We start from the raw sequence: 19,930 nt of genomic DNA on the forward strand, positions 1-19,930 counted from the left end.
GAAAGGGACTCCAGGTGCTTTCTTCCCATTCCCATTACTTGAAGTAGCTGTCCCTGTAGCCTGTGGCTGTTTACTTCTGGTTATTATTGGTCTCATATTCATGGTTCTCACTGCAAGGAAGAGGCGCCAGTCAGAGGGAACCTACAGCCCCAGCCAGCAAGAGGTGGCAGGAGCGCGCTTGGAGATGGACAGTGTCCTGAAAGTGCCACCAGAAGAACGCTTAATATAGGTATCGCCATGGCAAGGAGATGCACGCCAGGGTCTGCTTAGACCTTGCGACTTTTCCAGCACTTGCTCCAGCAGATCCACGTGAGCTCAGTCCCTCTGAGGCATGGCGAGGAGGCCGTGGACTTACAAGTGCCTGGAAGATTGTTTAAGCAATGGCTGTTCCAGCTGGCTCACTTTTCATTGTCAGTTGTGGACTCCTGGCTCAAAATGAGCTTTTTACCCTCCTCTCCTCTGGACTGTCCCCCTTCTTCAACTAGCATAGGAGCTGTTTCAAGTCATTCAGGTGTTTGCACCTGGTAGGAGATGTCCCTAGCCCCACTGCCACACCGCAGTCAGATTATTAAAGACTATTTCAAAAGATGAGTAATTAGGCAGTATGACAACAGCTTATGCTTATGCTGCAAAGAAAACTAGCTACTTTCTTGTTAGAGCTGGAGAGGTGTAGAGCATATTTATGACCAGACTGTATACAGTGTTTAATTTTCCCAACTTTTCAAACCAGTTTCAAGCCAGTTGGGATGAGTGGTAGAAACCCCCTGGCACCATTTCCACAACAGCAACAGCAGCCGTGAACTCCTGCCTCCTGACAGATGCAACGCTGGAAAGAGCTGTCAGGAACTACTGCCATCATTGCACAATCAATGCATTTTATCAAGTGACCGCTGCCTGGGGTAAAGCTTTAGACATTCCCACGGGTACCACACAGGGCGTGTGCAATCGCGGCCCTGACTCGGAGCAGGAGCTATGAGTTCCTGCCGTGCTCGTGGCAGTTCAGTGCCTATCGCCAAATGCCTGACCTTTTCCAATTCTGAAAGGGTTCAGTAAAAATGTGCAGAGTGTCAGACAGGAGAACATTCATCTTGGCCCTTGGGCAGTCCCTGTAGGCTACAAACGGATGGGGACTGTGCTGCCCAACAGACAAGGACGGGGAAGCTGGGTATTTGGTAGCTGACTAAAGCAGGTGGCTTTCCTATCAGCAACATGAGATGCTTTGCACAAAGCAGCTTTCGCATGTTCTGAAAATCCTGAGAAAATGGTTTGTTCTTCTCACTGGCCTGGAAGTGTTTCAAAACTGTGATGGGGAAGTGGTAATGGGGGCAGAGAGGAAGCAGCTTTGATATTTTTCTGGTGGGAAATATTACATTTCACGAAGATGAGCTCTGAGAGTAACGGCAATAACCCTGTTCCATCACAGCAGCCAGTGTGGGCACATCTTAGCAACTCTTCGGTTGTGGGAGCAGTCGGGGCTGCAGGGGCAGCTCTGCTCCTGGCAGTTATTGCAGGCTCAGTGATTGCCATGAAGAAAAGGAGAGCCACTCAGGGAACGTACAGCCCCAGCCGGCAGGAGAAAGACGGTGCGCGCGTGGAGATGTGGAATGTGATCAAGATGCCACCAACCGAGAGACTGATCTGAGGACATTCCCAGGCACTGCTCTGCTGCAGCACTTCTGTATGTATTTGCTGAAGTCCAAGCTGCTTTTTTTAGGGCATTCCTGTTCCTCTGTAGCTTCTCTAGGATGTGGGAAGCCATCCTCTAGTGGGAGGAAAAACCTAGTTTGGGGTTTTTGTGGTGGTTGTGTCCTGACTCCTGCAAACTGTAAAACCACTGGGGCAGCACGGGCAGCAGAACAAATGAAAGCTTCGCAGGGATTACGCAGAGAACTGTGTATAGGCAAAATGCACTGCAGCCTACTGGGGTGCTCTGTCCCAGCAGGAGAACAGAGGGCAGGGACCAGCTCCACGATGCCCCTCCTTTTTCTGTCCCTTTGGCATCTGATTTCTCATGTCAGCAGCAATTCTCTCATTGCCACAGAATCAGCACAAACCTCACATTGAGCATTAGTAGATGACAAACAGCAGGTCAGGGAGTCTCACTAACAGAGGAAGAGTTTCCTATCTTCATTACCGAGTGCAATCCCAAAACCTACGTGCTAGGGGCAGGATTTTCCTCTCCCACCATGGCAAGGCCAGACAAGCAACTGACTCATGGCAGAACTCTCCACAGCTCCAGTGCCGCTGTTCTTCCAGCCATCGGGAAAATTAAACCACCCTGCAGGTGGTAGGTACTTGGACTAGGCTTAGCTTAGGAAAGGATCCAGCAGGAGTATTTGAACTGCCTTGAAATGAATTGCTGAGTGCATTGCTAAATTGTTCTGAGAATTTGGATGTATACAGCAGCGGATCACTTTATTTGATCAGCATTTACAGTAGAGTGGCTCTGAGCTGCCCAGATGCCACTTAGCTGTAATGTTGCTCACCCCCTGAGATCTGCCAGAGTCGATGCCTGACTTCAGGACTCCACCAGAGCTGCCCTGTGACGACTTGGCCCTCGTGCGTGAAGGTGACACTTGCCTGCAAAGGGTCAGTAGCAGGCCTTTGCATCGCCAGCTGCAGTGCTACAAGGGGACGCTTAGCCCCATGTAAGAAATGTGGTGAACTTTTAACAGGCAATTAAGTTGTGTTGGGTGAAACCTGCCACTAACTCCTCACCCACCAGGTTTCTCTGAGGACATGCACTGTTTGTTGCTCCTCCTGCTCTCACTGTTGCTGCTGGGTGCAGCTTTCCCTCTCCATCACCGTATGTCAGGGACTGTGCAAACAACTGATACAGAGCAGGCTCATGGAGGTCTGAAATGTTAATTATTTCATCATCGTTATAACAAATACTGGTTAGGAAGATTTTACACAAGTATCTATTCTTATCTAGAGAGCTCAGAAATGTGAATCCACATGCACCACACAATGCCACTGGAGAAAATCCTACATGAATTTTGCTTCTTGAAAGTATTTAACTGTTGCGTAAATATTTCTGGATTCTAACAAACAAAGGGAAGGGTACTAAGACCAGACAGTGAACCAGTCCACTTACCAAGCCTCATCATCCAAACAACATCAGGCTAAGTTTCAGTCCGTGTAGTCCGAGTTACCGTTACTGATGAGAGAGATACCTTCACTGCAGGAATGATCTCCTCAGTCTGTTTTCCGCCTGTGTTTTAGTGAGGTTTAATTGTGCTGCTTCCAAGTGCTCTAGCAATGGACTGTATCCAGCACTAGCTGCTGCAGGGAAACTGGTTGAACTCTGCAAGTTATGAGCACAGCGTTGGCCAGTTTGTGGCCAAGCGTTGAACAGGGTGTGCTTTTAATAGAGCAGCTCCTACCAGGCAGGCAGGCCCTGCAGAGCTGAGCTTCTGGCTGGGGCTCTCCCGCTAAGGGAAGAAATTCACTCCTTGGTCACTGCTGGTCCAGCCCTAAGACTGGAATTGCCCAATGGCCCTGAAGCCCCTTCTGACCAGGAGAGTGTTAGCAGGCTTGACAACCCACTGGCAGGAGCGAGGGGCTGGAGCAGTCCCTGGCTCTCCTTCAGGATGCCCAGATAAACTTCTCGTCTTTACTTAAAAAGAAATGTGGAAAGAGGACCTGACTGAATCGCTGCTCTTGCAGGGGACAAACAGATTTGTGTTGCAGCAAATGAGCGCTGCAGCACTCCCATGCTGTCCCTCAAGGAGATACAAATCTATGAAGCAAGCCAGTAGGTAAGACACCAAACACCGGTTTTAGGGCTAGCTGAAAACTGTCTGCCTACAACCCTCTTCTCTTCCTGGCTCATCAGGAGTAAGAATGCTGCTCGATTTCTTCACAGGGTTATCAAAGTAAATTGACTCGCCTGATTTCTGCAAGCCCCCTGAAACCAGGACTAATGAGAGGTGTGAGACACTGATAAAGTATTTTTTTAACATTTCTGTGGGGTCTTTTCCACTGTGAACTTAATTTTCTTTTGTTATTTAAATTTTTGAATATATTTTTTCACAAAACTGATTTGCTACAGATGATGTTCTTAAAAGACACGGGGTTTTTCTGTAATTGTAAATCACATAGACTTGTAAAGATTGGACTGTCCCCCAGACAACATGATCTGCAATAAAAACTGGTTCAAAACACACCTGGAGGCTCATTCCCAGCGGTATCTTCAGTTCGTCATGTACACAGGCCTGGTGCCTTGGCTGCGAGGCCTTCAGGGCTGTAATCCAGGGTAGCAGCATGGCCTGTGGCCTGTGACCTGGCTGCGCAGGCTGCACCTGGTGATGTGAGGGCAGGCTGGGTCGCTGCCGGCTCAGGCTCTTGCTCAGCGTTCACAAATGATTTGACTGCAGCACACGGTCATGGATCAGGACCCCGTGTGCTGTGCAAACAGACCAGAGGTAATCCCAAACAAGCACGTGCCCAGAGCACGGCAAGACATCCCCAGCCCGGCTTTATCCCACCTCGCAGGTGTAACAGGGTAGTGAAGATGCAGCCGTGTGGACTTCAGCAGGGGCTGTCCAGATTTCAGTGAAGAGCTGATGGAGAAACGGGGGCCTTGTATGCTGGCAGAGGTGAGCGGCTCCAGAGGAGCACTGGGGTTTGGTCAAAGCCCAACCTGCCCTTCTGCTATTTGAACCCATGGTCCTAGGGAAGTGTCTTGATAAAAAAACAATGATCTTGTTTTCAGAGGGAGCCTTTTTCCACATTTAAAACATTTCTATTTAAGCAGGAAAAACTTTGTAGACTGCAGAGGTGGGCAGCAACATCTTCAGGAACAGGATGAACCCAGTTTTTAAGACTAGGCAACTAGATAGTGGCTCTTTCCCCTTCTGTGAGGAAGACCCCCGCCAGGGAGGAACAGCTGGACCAGTCTTCTCTAGTGCCTCTGGGGAAGCCCCAGACCAGCCTTGTCGCTGGGACTGATGCTGTCAGTAGTGACTAATGGCTCCATCTGCCTGGCTGTCAGCAGTGCCACCCGAACGGTTCAGCTGTGCCCTATCTGGCACAGACCCATCCAGGCCCGTGATCTCCATTCCCCAATGCCACTGCCAGGTGGTTCTGCTGTGGAAGATGCAGATGGCATCACTGCCACAGCTGCAGGACAAGCTGTGAAGCCTTCCCTGCCCCCCCCCCCAAGACAGCACCGAGCTGCCGCACAGATGCAGCTGAGCAGCCTGTTGGAGTGCGGACGCAGCACAAGGCATTAGAGGCTAGGCCTGGATATGGGCTCAGGAACAACCATGCTGCCTACAGGGGACCTCGCACCACGTCGGCATGACACACAACACTGCTAAGCTCCAGGCAGCAGAAATGTTCATGGCAGCCGTGCCCCAAACACACAGCAACACCCAGCAAGCAAGAGGCGAGGTTTGGTATGGCAGACCTCACATCAAGACCTGGCGGACAGGTCTCGCAGCCTAGAGAGAAGCCGAGTCCCACAGACACCAAGTAACTTGGTGCCTTGCAGAACACAGCTCAGTGGCCTGGCAGTGAACTGTCCAACACAACCGCCATCGACAGCAACACACGCGGTCTCTTCTCCGCTGCAACACGCACAGCTGTCTGCCTCACCTGTAGGGCACCATGTCCACCACAACATGTGCATACAACAGCTTCTCACAGCAGCTCTGGAGACCACACATCATCCCAGGCTGTCTGCAGAGATGTACGAGACCTTTATGCTGGAAAGTGAGTGAGTGCTTTTGGATATTTTTGACAGCCACTCAGATTGAACAAAGGCTTTGAAGCCCAGAGGCCGTGAGAGGCACCAGCTGACACAGGATGCTGTTCCTTCTCCCCCAGAGCTGCACAAGAGCACAGGGAGGGCTAAGCCTTCTGCTTCAGACCGAACAGAGACCCTCATTCCTGTGTTCGCGGCTTGTAAAACATCCATTTTGTTGCATATGAGATAGCTTGAGATTACTTCCATTTCTGGGCTTGGGGGGTCTCATCCTAAAACTTCATCCCTTACATGCGCCGGCTTTTGAGTGAGACTAAAAAAACATGGACCAGCTCCCAGTAGCGGCTGTATTTCCAGCACAGGATTAAGTGGTCACCCACTAAGGGCCTGGTCTTACCTTCTGCTCCACAGCTTGATATGTTTTCCTGAAATCAGTATACAGAAACTAATAGCTCGTTAGTCTAACGCTGAATGAGGAGCTAGCTCTGTCAAGCGCCTACAACACCTGGGGACTCCAGTGGGTACCAGGGACGTTTGCAGCAGAGCGGGATCAAGCCTCTCACTGATTTAAGAGGCCTTTTACAGGGTGCCGGAGAAATTCAAGTTGGGTCATTACTCAAGCAAGTTAACTGGTAATGCCATCACTTTGCTTTTCTGCTGTTTCAGGAACTGTGCTAAAGGTTTACGAGTAAATATTAAACCAGGCTTTCAGATGACTCTGCTTACAGCCTACCTGTAACAGCTGGAAGGAATAACAGCACACAGCTGACTAAACAACCGTACCCGTTCTTCACAAGGTGAAAGCTGTGTGCTGTGCTTCGGCCTCTGATCACCCCTACTGTAATGGATGCTTTCCTTCTCGCAGGCAGCAGCACGCTGACCCACCGACCAAACTCTTCCTCCTGAACTCTGCGGAGATTTGGCAAAACCTGCAATCATGTGGTGGGGTGGGGAACTAAACTCGCTGTACTGACATAAGGAAAGGCAGGCTGAGCGTGCACCAGGTTAGAGGGACCGGCACCGTTTCTGGACAGCACAGGCTTACAGCCTTTCCTGAAGAGGCAGCATGCTGAATGCACATGCAACCACCCTGGTGCCAGACCAGCACTGCTCACTTCACTTCCAGCACGGGGGTGAACCCAGGCTGCTTCTGTTTAAAGAAATGCATTTCACTGAAAAAGCTGCGCTCGCTGGCCCTGGGTGGATTCCTACCACCGTTCATGGGGAGAAAGCCAAGCAGATCCCTGGCTTGTCTCGTTTCTCTCTCGTTTTTGAAGCAAGGCAAGGGCTCCCAGCACTCACCACGATGGTGCCTGGTATGTGCAGTTAAAATCCAGGGACACAATGAGGCCAGGCCATTCAGCAGCAAAATTCTCATCTACCTTCTGCAAACAAGAGCCAGGAGGCACAGAGAGACAATCAGGCATCCTAGGATGTGGAAGGAGGAGTGCCCAGGCCAACTGAACACCTGCACTCTGAAAAGGAGGCGTGTGAAGTTCACTGAAGAATGGAGAGAGACTCGTGTCTTTGGAGGCAGGACAACATGTTCCTCACCACAGTGAAAAAGCCCTGGCGCAGTCTGAATACAATCGTTTGGAAAAGGCAAACGGTTGCTTTCCAGAAAAATGGAAAATGAATGGATTCTTCATTGATAATCTCTCAGACTAGCCCTTAAAACATTTCTGACTCATTCAGTGGACAAAGCAATAAAGCAGGTTTGAGTGCCCCGCTCCGGGAAGGATGAAGAAGAGCAGATGTAAATAAGGAAGCAAACATGAGCATGACCAACCTGGATGGGATGGAGCTCGGTTGAGCACAGTCCCTGCTAATTTGCTAGAAGTTTGCTAACTCCAGAGTGCAGGCAGTTCTCAGCACACTAGGTTGAATCGATGCAGACCTCACACAGGAAAGTTTTAAAACCCCCAAAAAGGAGCATCAGATCTTTGTCCTGCTACTTAACTATGTGAGCCACAGACTTCCCGCATACAACCTGCCACTATCAACTAAGAAGCATGTGAGAAATCCGGCGCTCAAAGGCGACAGAAAAGTCATGCCATCCATGATGATTTGATTCTTTTATTATGCTAAACACGTGAAACGGATTCTCATGTTTTCTCACTTCTTGGATTGAATTTGCAAAGATACAAACTTCAGCAAAGTGCTCTCTACTACTCCAAGATCTCTCTCAGGCATACCCAACTTTTCCCCCCCTGTCATTAAAATTAAGTGAGGAGTGAATAATACGATAAATCTAAAGCATTAATACCTCTCGGCGTCTCAGAATTGGCCTCTTAAAATCAAGGAGTGCTTACTGGTTTCCAAAACAATGGCATAAAAGACTGGGTTTTGGAATATGCTATAAAAGGTAGACAGAATAAAATGGGACTGGAAAAGGCTCTGCCATGATACAGAGGTACCCCAGCATTTTCCCACTTCTTTAAAGCACGTGTTTAAAAGGAATACTTAATACATAACCAGTGCATAGCATTACAAATAAAAACCCAGGAGTATGTGAAAAATCAAATGGCAATTCATATGCACCATTCCATAGTGCCTGTACATACCTATCACCATTGAGAAGTCAGATCCAGCACACAGCAGTTAAAGGGGGTCAGATATTCCAGACTGAGGTGCTAATGGCATAGAAACATTCACATTCTGTACAGCAGCACAAAACACGGCTATTCCTTTAGACTTTAAATATTTGAATTATTTGAAACTAGATTAGATCAAAACCACCTTCCTTTCAGCAAAAAGAAATAATACAAAACAGACTGAGTGGCTCGTAAAAGTAACAGTACTTGACAGAAGTAAAAATAACACTAATGTAATACTTGGGTCTCCCCAGCTGTTGGCATTTTTAGATGTTCCAAGTATTTCTCTCTCGTACTGCACAGGCTCAAATGCACTGACAGCCGTTCTAATACGGCGTGTAAGAGAGCCTCCGAGGACGTTAAAATAGATACACCGAAGAAAATCCACATAGAGCATTACAAGAGTTTCCCAGGTGTCCACAATTACTTTTTGACTTAATCAAAGGCTTAATGGTGATGTGGTTAACTGTCCTAGAATAGCTTATTTGAAATCAGATCGTGTCCAAGTAAAAATAAATGAGAAAAGCACCACTAGAGGTACATAGAAATGATCACTGTGAGGAAAGAGATGCTGAAGGTAAGCATGAAATGCTTGAGGCCACTGCAGCCACGGACTAATGCCTCGTAAAATCACAACGAATGTACCCTTTAACCCTTTGCTGCGTTGCTGGTCTACACGTGATCCCAGACACCACCCTGCTGTTTCTCACTGCGCGCGATGTGTCAGGGAGGGAAACCTTGGTGCACAGGGATGTGATCTCAGTTGCGTCCAGGTACCGTGAAGTGTTTCCGTAACACGGCAGTGACACGCAGCTGTCACATGCCGATATTTGGACATTGCACTGCTTATTCTGCAATACTTTTCCTTCTCCTTTGTATAGACAGCTGTGGTTTCACCGGTCTGAACCCAGGCCTCCTAGTCAATGTACTAGTGTTAAGCTTGGAGAACTAACGAATTGGGATCGCTTATGCCCTGATTTTTTTCTTTTTCATAATAAAATAAGATACTATTACATCCAGTTCAAATACTGCTGCCTATAACATTTATATATAATATTAACATACGATTACAGAAGAACTAAGATATAGTTGACGGACTCCATCAAAAGACACGTTCTGATGTCTCTGTCTAAAAATTAAATTGCTGGTGTTTCCAGTTTCCCCTTGGAGACACAGGAGCAAGCCCTGAGCTGCAGGATGCTTTCTCTGTGCTATTAGTTTTGCTGTAACTGGGACTCATAAGAATTTTATAGCGAAGAAGTCCCTCCCATAGGGTTGGAGGGGGATGAAACCAAAAGTCTTCTAACAAAAGTTCAGACAAGCATATAACCCCAAATGAAAGCGTGTGTTGCTAGATGGGCTACTGAACAAACTCAGTTTAAACCCAGTGGATTAACTCAGTATAAACTACAAACCTGGGTTCATCTCCTACAGTTTACATAGAAACGCAAAAATGTTGTAAGCAGAATGCATAACACAGAAAAATACCAAACTGAACACTGTTCACACAGGTAGGAAATGAACACTAATTCTACGTGCGGTGTCACCTTCCACGCTGTGCTAGGGACTGGGGAAATACAAGGGGAGAAATAAGCAATTGCTGGTTCAGTAGTATCTTATGAAAAGATTATTTTGGGGGGAGGTGGGGACGGACACATTCAATCTAACCACGTTAAAGCTTTGGCCAGTGTAAGTCACCGGGGCTTTCACTGACAGCAGGCACGGAGCCAGCGTCTGTGCCGAGGAGAAAGCCTCAGCCAGGAAAGTGGCAACGTGGGGGGTTATCCACAAAACAACTCCAGCCAGCAGCACTCGTCTGCGAGCTGCGGAGGAGCAGTTGTGTTTCCTGTGTCTGGAGCTGGCTAAGTCTCCCCTTCTACAGGGACAGCTTGTTCTTGTGCTGGCTCAGGAAGAAAAAAGAAAAAAAAAGAAAAGAAAATGGAGAAAAAAAGAAAAGAAAAAAATGCCAATCCCACAGGGAATAAGATGTGTTGGGAGCATTATTCAAATGTTTCCCAGCGCTTTCGGAGCTGTTCTACTTTACCTGGGGTGGCTGACACCTCCTGTCTTGTCTTTTTTAACAAATCTTCAAACGGATCCTTTGTCTCCTCCAGCTTTGAGGGCAGTAACACTGACTCGAGGCCCTTAGCAGGCCGGGGGGGAACCAGAGGGGGATCACTAGAGGGCCTTGGAGCCACCCCTTGCTTGGCATCTATCTTTGAGCCAGAAGGGCCCAGCGGTAGTGTTCTGATTTTGGAAGGGCCACTTAAGCGTGCTGGCTGCAGAGAGCTGGTCGGGGACGGGCTATGGCTTTGCTGCAGCAAGGAGCTAGCCTGCGGTGCTGTTGGAGCCTGGCCAAAAAGATTGGGCATGGACAACGTTGAAATGTTTGGCTGAGATCTTTGTGGCGGATAGAAGCCAGAGTTTGGCGCGATGAAACTGGAGCTGTAAGCGTGACCTAAGGGAGGGAGGAAGGGGCCCCTCGTGGCTCTCACCAGGGTCACGGGCAGGGCTGCTGGCATCGACTGCGCAAACGGATTGAGAGACGTCTGCAGAAATGGCGGGGCTGAAGGAGGGTAGGCCAGTGGCTGGGCGAAGGGTGGGGGAGCAGGAGGTGTGAAGTCGTTTGCCACTGGAGCAAAGCCAGGGGCAGGGCTAGGAGCGGCTGAGCTCTGCAGACTGCCAGAGCCTTGCTGGGAGCCAGTGTTTTGCCAGCTGGTTGTCTTCAAGGGATCCAGAAGATTAAGAAGGTAATCGCTTTCATTACCTGCGTTTTCTGCATTGACCTTGACTGGCTGGAGCATCTCAGTAGCACTGCTGGCACTGGAGAGGAGCTGGGAGGGGTGAGGAGAATAGTTTACAGCCTGCCTGATTTCTGGGTCAAGGGAAATGCTCCCCGACCCAAAAGGCTCCTGCATGAGTTCTGAAACCACGTCACTGCGCCCTGCAGCCGGGGGGTTCACAGCTTCTGCAGGCCCCACCGGCAGCGGGTGTTTGGTGGGCCTGGGGGCGGGGGGCGGAGGAACTATCCCCAGCTCAGGCGTCTTCCTGCCTTGCGGCCTGGGGATGGTGATGTTCCCTTGAGCAGCCAAGGTCACTTCCTCCTTTTCTGCAGGGGCCAGAAGGCTGTCTCTGCTCCGAGGTCTGCGTGGCGCTGAAGGGATGTTCCCAAGAGCAGTCAAGGGCCTCTCTGGTGAGCTCTGGGAATATTTGGTGGGAATAGCCATGTCGTCATGCCCCATGCTCCACAGCTTGTTGTAGGGGTGAGAGAGTTTAATTGCTGGCACAATCCTGCTCCTCTCGGACACACCAAGGTCCATTCTCTGTCAGAAAGCATGAAGAGGGTTAACATCTCCGACTTGGCACAATGCAAAGCAAAGTGCAGGCAGGACGATGGGGAGCACCCGAGAGGAAGCTGCCTGCCTGCCACGAGCATCTCCAAGGAAGGGACACGGGGAAAGGCACAGCCTAAGAGTTTGGATGGAAGACTGAAAGCCAGGACTCTTGGGCTAGCGAGTGGTGACAGTGGACTGTCTGGCTATTATGTGCACAGTGTGACACCCACGATACCAGGCATTTGGGAACTTTGATTAACCTATGGAAAATGTCCTGAGAAACCCAAATGCAACACGCTCATCTCCTTATTGGTCTGACAATATGTGCCTTCTGCTTGTCATTGCACAAAGGCGCCATGGGCTCCAGGCTTAAGCTTTGCACTGAAGAAACATAATCAGGAAGCATGCTACACACAGGAATACTAATCATCTTTCCAACTCACAGACACCGAAAGCAGGTTGGAGACGGGGCCGTTTAATGAGTGCGAGCAACTCTGAAATGAAGGGAACATTTGGATTCCCTAAACTCCTCAATACTTGCATTGGAGACAAGTCTCAGGCAGAAGGAGTGGACTCTAGGAACAGGACAAGTACTGCCTGCTTTGAAAACAAAGATCTGGGTTTCTACCTTGCTTTTATATAGGGACACATAGCCACTGCTCTAACTGTAGCCCGCTCCATGGACCTAGCCTCTCCACTCAGAAATGAACCTTCTGAATGCACTGGGGGGTGGGGAACCCTTGCACTGATGGGGAAACAGGACGTCCTTTCCAACTGGAGAGTAGTGGAGGGAAGGCGCTTTCATTCTGCATGAGTCCCTCTGGCATTTACCATCCTGCTTGTATGAAAGCCCATACCTGGTAATCAAATGTGCATCGTTGCTCGCCCTCCTCTTTGGGGGTCCTTAGGTCTTCTAAACTTTTGGCTTGGCTTAGAGGCTGAGGTTGTGTTTCCACTTCTAAGTTAGTGAAAATGTCCTGGAGGAGGTTGACTTCTGTGACCCTGTCTGGCGTTGGAGGGCTGGGAGGCGCAGCCTCACTGGCTTTCTCTGGACTGATCACTTCTTCCCCATCAGCGCTGTCGGACTCTTTCAGGGCCCGGTACGGCTGAGGCCTAAGAGACAAGAGTGCTTTAACTTTTCACATTTAGAAGTACTTTCTTTCTAACCCTTTTCAAAGCACGCAGTGTTTCAAACTAGGTCACGAGTCCCCTGGAGCAGCCTCAACGTGGATATGATGCACCCATCACATTACCCTACACAATATCCCCCTTAATCTGTGTGTGGGGCAGGGGGCTGGCTGGGGCGCACCGCATCATGTCCAACTCTAAACTCTCGACTTGCTTCCCTTCCATTGCACATGACACGAACACAGGGTGCAAAGTTGTGTTATATGGACAATGCAGCCTGCAGCTCAAGGAGCGCACCCAAGTGAGCCGGCTACTGACGGTCAGCGCAAGCTGGACACGTTCTGCGGCCTGCACGGTGCTGGGCTGCAGCAGACTGCCCCAGCAGAGCGCTCACGTATATCCATGCAGGCAGCTGATGTGGTCTGGACTGCAGGGTGGACATGCACTTAGCTACAAAGACTCAGGTTTGAACTGGCACAGTTGCAAAGGATTTTCTCCAAGGTACTGCTATTGCTGTATAGAAGATCTCCACTCTCAAGCAGCTCCACCAAGCTACTTTCACTACAGATACTGCTGCTCTCTCAGGTGGGCTAATGAAATAGATAAACCCACATGGACCTTTTCAAAACTCATTTCAGTAAATGCACATCTCTGAAAAGAGCAGCCTAAGTTTACTGGCGACCCTTCTGTTTTCTTGATAATTGTTGCATTAGATCAAGAAGAAAAGGTCACAATTATTTGTCATCTGTGCAACCCCTCGAGAGAGGGAGTATAGTGAAGTTAGGCTTTAAAGGGGAAACTGCCCAGTTAAATATCTTAATTTCTCTGCCCACTCTCTTGGCGAGCCTGACAGACAGACCAGGCAGGGGCACATTCTGGCTCTCACAGCTAGTGCAAGGCTGGGGTGGCTGTAGAGGAACGTTCTTATCTAGCAGTTGCCATAGGAAGCACCAGGCACACTTCTGTTCAAGTCTGAGAGAAGCTTTCTTTTACAGAAGTCTAAACTCCGGAGGAAATACTATCTGGAGGAGCGAGCGTGAGCAGAGCTAGCAGGGCTAGGTCGACAGGCAGACGTGACTGTATCATTTCAAACAAAGGTTATCGAGCAGGGAGCGATGGGAAAGCAATGATGGTGCTGCTACAGACCCAATGAGCAGAGCTACGCGGGAGCAGCAGTAATTGGACATCAGCTTTGTGCTGCGAGTAGCTGTGAGCCCCACGTGAGCACAGTGCTACTAGACCCGGCTGTTAGATAGTCTCAGCAAGAAAGGGCAATTGCAAATGCTCCCTTGTTCCTCACACAGCTACTGTCCCTTGCTTCCAGCTAACTCAGCACAGGATGCAATCCATGGTATTTTCCTCCAGTAATTGGGAATATTGTGCGCAGTGTCGATGATTATACTGGTGTCGTCTTATCAAGAGACAACGCAGTCCATTATGGAGAAATCTATTTTACATTTACAGCCCAGGCCAGGGTTAGCAGAACGCACTTCTCATGTGCACCTCAGCAGAAAACATTCCTCCAACACCATTTGATTTGCATGTTGCTTCTGCGTGCAGGAGAACAGCAGCATAATGTGCACCCAATTAATCATAAGAACTGACATGCATTTCTGCCGTGATTGGCACTTGACTGGCAGCCGGTCTCACCGTGCCATTTAAACAAGGGTTTAGATTAAAAGAAAATATTTGTGAGCCCCCAAATAATAAAAGGTAATGTGAAAAAATGCTCCTCTCCCCACAGAAGCATGGCTGTGTGAAATACACCATGCAAATTCATGAGCAAAACGCATCTCGCTTCATTCACCGCTACACAAATGCTCGGCACTCAGCCATCAGCACAGGTCTGAAGAGGTGTGGGGGTAGGACACAGCCTTCTGATCCCACCGTCCTAGCAAGTAGCTGCTCATGCTCCAGCATGGAGACCCACTTTGACACGCAAGGAGCAGGCTGGTGAGCAGTGAACTAACACCATGACTCGTGAAATGGAAATGCAGGCCTGTGTGAAGAGGGTGGCTGAGGACACCAGATGGGGTGATGAATGTGGAAGCGCAGGAGCGAGCTGCACCGATTTAGGGCCGACACCAGCAGGCTTTGGATCGGAGCCTTAGTGAAGAAGAGCGTAAGCGAGACCTTGAGAGAGAAGTCACGATTCAATCTCTACCCTCACATCCAACATACACCCGAGCCCTGCAAACCAGATGGTGCAGGAGAATCCTGGTGGGTCATTCGTAAATGAAACACTTCCATGATCTCCTCCTACCCAAGCACACATGTGGGAGCTTCCCTCCAGCCCCCAGGCTGCATAAGCTCTCAAGTCTCTTCTCACCCCGTCCCCGTCATTCTGGTGTGATCTCCCCCTTCTAGGTCTCCGAACCCCACCTCCAAATCATCAGCTGCCCTGACAGCTATTACATTTCTTCCGACTCGCATAGCACTACTGGCTCATCTCAGAGCAAGTTCAAACGCTGCGGTCGTATTATGGCGACTCCAGGCTTAGTCTTTCTATACATACAAGGTCTACAGACCACAATTCATGTAATCTTTAAGAGAGCACCATCTTCTGGACGTAACCACATTCACATCCTCAGAGAACTGCTCCGAGCTGACCACAGATCACTCTCTCAGTGGCGGAAGTGGCCCAAGATCCATTGCTGTCCAGATTTCAGGACTTCCTGCTCTTGCAGGAGTTGTAATAGTACAAGAACAGGCTCCCTTTGCCATGTTTTGGCACCTCCTCTCCAGGCAACGCCAGAAAGCAGACGGCACTGCAAAAACACACAGTATTGCGTAGGGTTTACCACGTCCTTCAAACTTTTGAGGAAGAAGTTCAGGTTCAGTCTGAACAGCTCCTTGGAACTGATTGCTTGGACCAAGGCCTCATGGTGGGGCTGCTTTCTAGCAAAGTATGCTCCCAGACCCAGCAACAAACACGCAAGAGAGCGGTTTGCCATAGGTCAGTCAACATGAGCTCTGAATTATTCCCAATCTCAAACATTTTGCACATTCACCTTATGAACCCCCAGGTCCATGGAAGGGGTGCGTTTCTAGCATGGCGGCCTTCAGAGGATTTCAGAATCTGTCTGCTGATGCCCAAATATCCCGGTCCCCAAAACGGGGATGTGTAAGCTTAAATGGTGACATAGACATCTAAACTCTGGTCTAGGGACGTCCCCCGTTTGAAAACTGGGCTTGAAATACAAAGGGTTGGAGATTTGCTGAACTGTTGGTAAATACCATGTGGGTATGAGACGCACACAAAACACTCACATGTGCACGGGTTAAATAAACCTGCACAAGGATACAAGCCTCCTCCTGCACCAGAGCCGTGTGCCTGTTGTGAAGAATGGCATCTGGGACCAGAGCTGAGAACGGAGTTTAGAAAATCGGAAGGTCTCACTGCAAAGCACTTCATACAAAGTCAAGGGCACAGACAGCTCGGCATTTCCTGGGCAATTGGAGATCAAGCTGCGCACTGGGATGTCCCGGGGGAGGAAATCAGAAGTCTCGGGGACCCAGCACACGACGGGACAGAGCTGAGTGGGTAGTGTTGGAGGCAGCCGACGAGCACACAGAAGCAAAGCTCACACAGTAACACAAAAGCACAATTAACACTGTACTGGGGAAATGGTGCAAGACAAAGTGTTGGAGGAGGAGGGCAGGAGGGAAGCAGCACCGGACCAGAACGCTAACCAGGGGGTTACCTCCAAGAGCCCAACCAAGCCGAGACAAAACGATAAGCTGCGCATCCCGGACCGGGGACAACACACAGTGCAGTGCTTCATGCAGGACACATGCTCTCGCATGCCTCGCAGTGTCAAAATAGGCAAGCAGGAGAAATACACATTCATCAAGTGCTACAAAAAGATCCCCAAAGCCTTTTACAGCTCCCAAGTACAGAAGCAGGCAGCCCTGGCTAGTGCAGATATCGCAGTTCAAAGACTATATTAATACAATGAAAGAATAAAGAATAGACCATTCAAAAGGACCAGAGAAGAAAAAGTTTTCAGAGAAGCCAGAGACAGGATCCTCTTCCTGCTGAAATTCATCATCAGAAGAGTCCTCAGAGAGGAAGACTGTATAGTGTCGCATGGGCTTTACAAGGCTGAAGGAAACAGGAAGAGAAAAGGGAGTTATGGAGTTGTCACATCCAAAGCTTCAGAGGCAAGAGAAAACCAAGCGATTTCTGATTCCAAATCATTTCTGAATGCGACTGCCTGCCTGGGAGCACAGGGCTCAGTGACACATTGTGGAGCTGTACTTTTCAGGCAAAAAACCCCCAAAACCCCCCCAACTATTTTACTAAAACTTTTACTGCTGCCGTCTGTTGAGAAAAGGCGTTGGGACCTGTGAGCCAAGCCCACACCTATCAAAAGGGCGCCAGGCTAGAGCCCCAGCTCTCCCAGCACAGCCCCATCAGACAGGCTTCATCCTGAATGAGCCATCTAAGCCGGGGTCCTCCTGAACGTCCGATTCCAGAAGAACTAATGACACCAAGTTTGCTAAATGCGGCGGAGTAAGCAGGAGAGTCCGTGCGTGGGTATAACGGACGCGAGCACAACTTGATGTCAAGTCACAGGTGCCAAGGACCAGGACGGAGAGCCACAAAACGGCCAAGCCACCTCCTTGTCCCAAAGCCGTGCACCTCACTGCCCTGTAGCACTTACCTGCCCCGATGCTCCGCACAGCTAACATCTCACTGATACTCGTCTTCAACGCGCGTGTTTGGGGTGCTGTCCTAGCAGGTGCCGCGCGGAAGAGGGCAGGTGATGCTTACGTACTGCACCACACACCGACGCACAGACAACGCGCACCCGCCACTGGGCGATTACATGCTGCAAAAAGCAGGCTCTTCTTATTGCAAGTGCCAACCTCATGTTTTCACCAGGAAGATTTGTCACCCAGTCTAGGCCTTGCTTGCAGTTTTCCTTTTGTTATTAAAAATACATTTTCCTCATCAGCCAGTCCTCTGAGCTCTGCCTGCACAGCCACACTACATCTCTACTTCAGTCTGCAGATGCGCTGAATGACCAGAGATGTGTGCTACAGCTGAGCAGACGGCAACGGGGCCATTTCATGCCACGCTTTGAGGTTTTGAAATCTGTTTGTGGTTCCAATTTGGAAGGAAAACCGAATCTCCTGGAAGTGAACAAGAGAAGGGAACAGGGTGGAGGAAGGGAGCGGATGTCTCTCTCTGCCTACAGCTAGCGACTGGGTGCGGCCGGGAGGAGGGGAACCCAGGTTCACGTGGGGCAAAGAAGGAACTTGAGTCTGGGCCTTGCACATCAGACGACTAGCAGAGCAGGTTCTGGCACCATCAGCCCCCAAATTCTGCAAACTGACCGGTGTCCACAGAAGAGCCAGGCTTTGCCAGAACACCAGACTGGACTGCAATTTGGCAAGAATACCCCAACCGGCACAGGGTTACTCAGAGCCTCCGTGAAGTATTTTCTGAAGATTTCAAAAGACAAACATTTCCCAAATAACAGAAACCTAAAAAAAATTGGACACCAATATTACTCTGAGGGTCCTGCATGCTGCTCTGCTGAACCTTATTTTACAGTGGGAACAGCCTGGGCTGGCTTCCCAGCCCTGATCTCTTATGCAGCAGAAAAATAAAAATCAGACAAGATTACGAAAGCATGCACCATTTCCAGTCACCCCCACACTTTTCCTAACTATGTTCATCTCATCAGCTGCATGCACCTGAGTGCAGCATCCCAGCAATAGCTGCGATTGGGTAGACACTGCCAGCAGCACAACGCTATATTAAAAAAAGAAGAAAAAATCCAAGGGCGAGGGACGGATCCTGCCATTCATAGCAAAACTACTACTACAATGGGCACAGAATTGGGCCCAGCAGTAAGGAGCCAGAGGTGATGGAAATGTTTGCAGCACTGTCACAGGCCCAGGGCGGGAGGAGCTGAAATGGTGTGAAGAGAGCAGTGACTTGTGGGCTTCCTGGCACGGATGCCGAATGCCGTGTGAGCAGCAGCTCTTGCGTTTAGGATCAGCCCTTACTGTTCTTTTAGTTCTTTTGTCCCGACTTCTACTGTGAAATTAAGCATCGCTGAAAGACAAACAGAGGCTGAACATTTCCATTGAGCACATGAAGAAAGTTGAACACTGGGACCGATAGCTTGAGAGGGTTTGAGATGCCATTGTGCATCAACATGTATTCATAATTGGGTCAGAGCTAATTAACAAGGGAGCTGAAACTGGGGCTGGGCACAGCCGCTCACATTATACTCCAGTCAGCTTCACTCCCGTTAGAGCGGTTGCACGAGCTGCTCCTCTCTCCTCCTGTGCTCGAATGGACCTTCCAGGGAAAGCCAAGTGCTGCTGCCAGATTTGCTAAACTCCTTTTTTTGGGAACCTCCAAATCATTTCCATTCATGCAAGCAGGGGGCTAACGAGAGATTCTTTTAGAATCAAGGATATTGGTAAAAATGCTTCTCCTTTTTCGAGCCCTGGCCCCACCAAACACACCTATTGTTCTGTTTTGCACGTGCAAGATGACCACTCCAGCAAAGCCAAAATGATTTAACAGGAATCAAAAGAAACCCCCTGCATTTCCAGAGAGCTCTGCTACAAAATTCAACCTTTTGGCTACATGTTCAAATGAGAGACTCTGGCCCAGCGTTACAGACCAGTTGCTTCAGTCCCTTTCCAAAGCGCTGCCCTGACCCCTTTGTTTGGCGAGGGTCTAGCTCAGCTCAAGCACTTGCACATACTGCGACACAGAATGAATTCACCAGGCAGGAATGGCCAATAATTTGCAAGCGAGGATTCAGAAGAGACCCGATGGATCAGCTAATCAATAGCATTTCAATGCAGATCAATGCAAATAAGGTGGAATCTATAATGATAGTTAATAGGCACACTTTTTTTGCTGCAAGGCACCTTACATGAAAAAGTGGGATTTCATAATAAAAGCTTATTTAAATTCAGCTGCTGCTCTTGTTCCACAAAAGATTTTTGTCAAAGATAAGGGATGAACAATCTAAAGTGTCCAAGTTTAAATTTTTATTAGCTTCAGGCAGTAGAATCCAAAAAAATGTGTGCCTATTCCCTCATTAACCCAATTCAGCAACTCTCCTGCAGTCTGCCACCCACTACTTGCTAGGATTTCATACACAAAGAGCTGTCTCTGAAAAGGCAGG

General features: G+C 49.2%; 2 protein-coding genes across 6 annotated transcripts in view; one reads left to right on the forward strand and one right to left on the reverse strand.

Annotated features, from left to right (window-relative positions):
- CRB2 (crumbs 2, cell polarity complex component) overlaps window positions 1-19,071 on the forward strand; it is a 76,892-nt gene extending 57,821 nt beyond the window's left edge. The window contains exons 14-17 of one of the 2 annotated variants that reach the window (XR_002096238.1): window positions 2-2,750; window positions 10,032-10,040; window positions 16,094-16,095; window positions 19,055-19,071. Coding sequence is in view for 1 of the 2 variants with exons in the window: in XM_019510874.1 (XP_019366419.1) it covers window positions 2-229 (228 nt within the window). In the remaining variant the exon portion in view is untranslated. Of the gene's footprint in view, window position 1; window positions 4,169-10,031; window positions 10,041-16,093; window positions 16,096-19,054 lie in introns of those variants that run through there. The other variant, XM_019510874.1, reaches the window with a different exon arrangement.
- Window positions 7,771-19,930, reverse strand: part of DENND1A (DENN domain containing 1A) — a 344,343-nt gene continuing 332,183 nt past the window's right edge. For 2 of the 4 annotated variants that reach the window (XM_019510878.1, XM_019510876.1), the window contains 3 exons: window positions 16,744-16,872; window positions 12,497-12,752; window positions 7,771-11,627 (listed from right to left, as the gene is read on the reverse strand). In XM_019510878.1, coding sequence (XP_019366423.1) covers window positions 10,305-11,627; window positions 12,497-12,752; window positions 16,744-16,872 — 1,708 coding nt within the window. In that variant the 3' untranslated portion in view covers window positions 7,771-10,304. The remainder of the gene's footprint in view (window positions 11,628-12,496; window positions 12,753-16,743; window positions 16,873-19,930) is intronic. The other 2 variants (XM_019510880.1, XM_019510879.1) reach the window with 1 other exon arrangement.

This window comes from Gavialis gangeticus, unplaced genomic scaffold, assembly GCF_001723915.1.
Source record: "Gavialis gangeticus isolate Ggan-Ray unplaced genomic scaffold, GavGan_comp1, whole genome shotgun sequence".
In the NCBI taxonomy this organism is placed as follows: domain Eukaryota; kingdom Metazoa; phylum Chordata; order Crocodylia; family Gavialidae; genus Gavialis; species Gavialis gangeticus.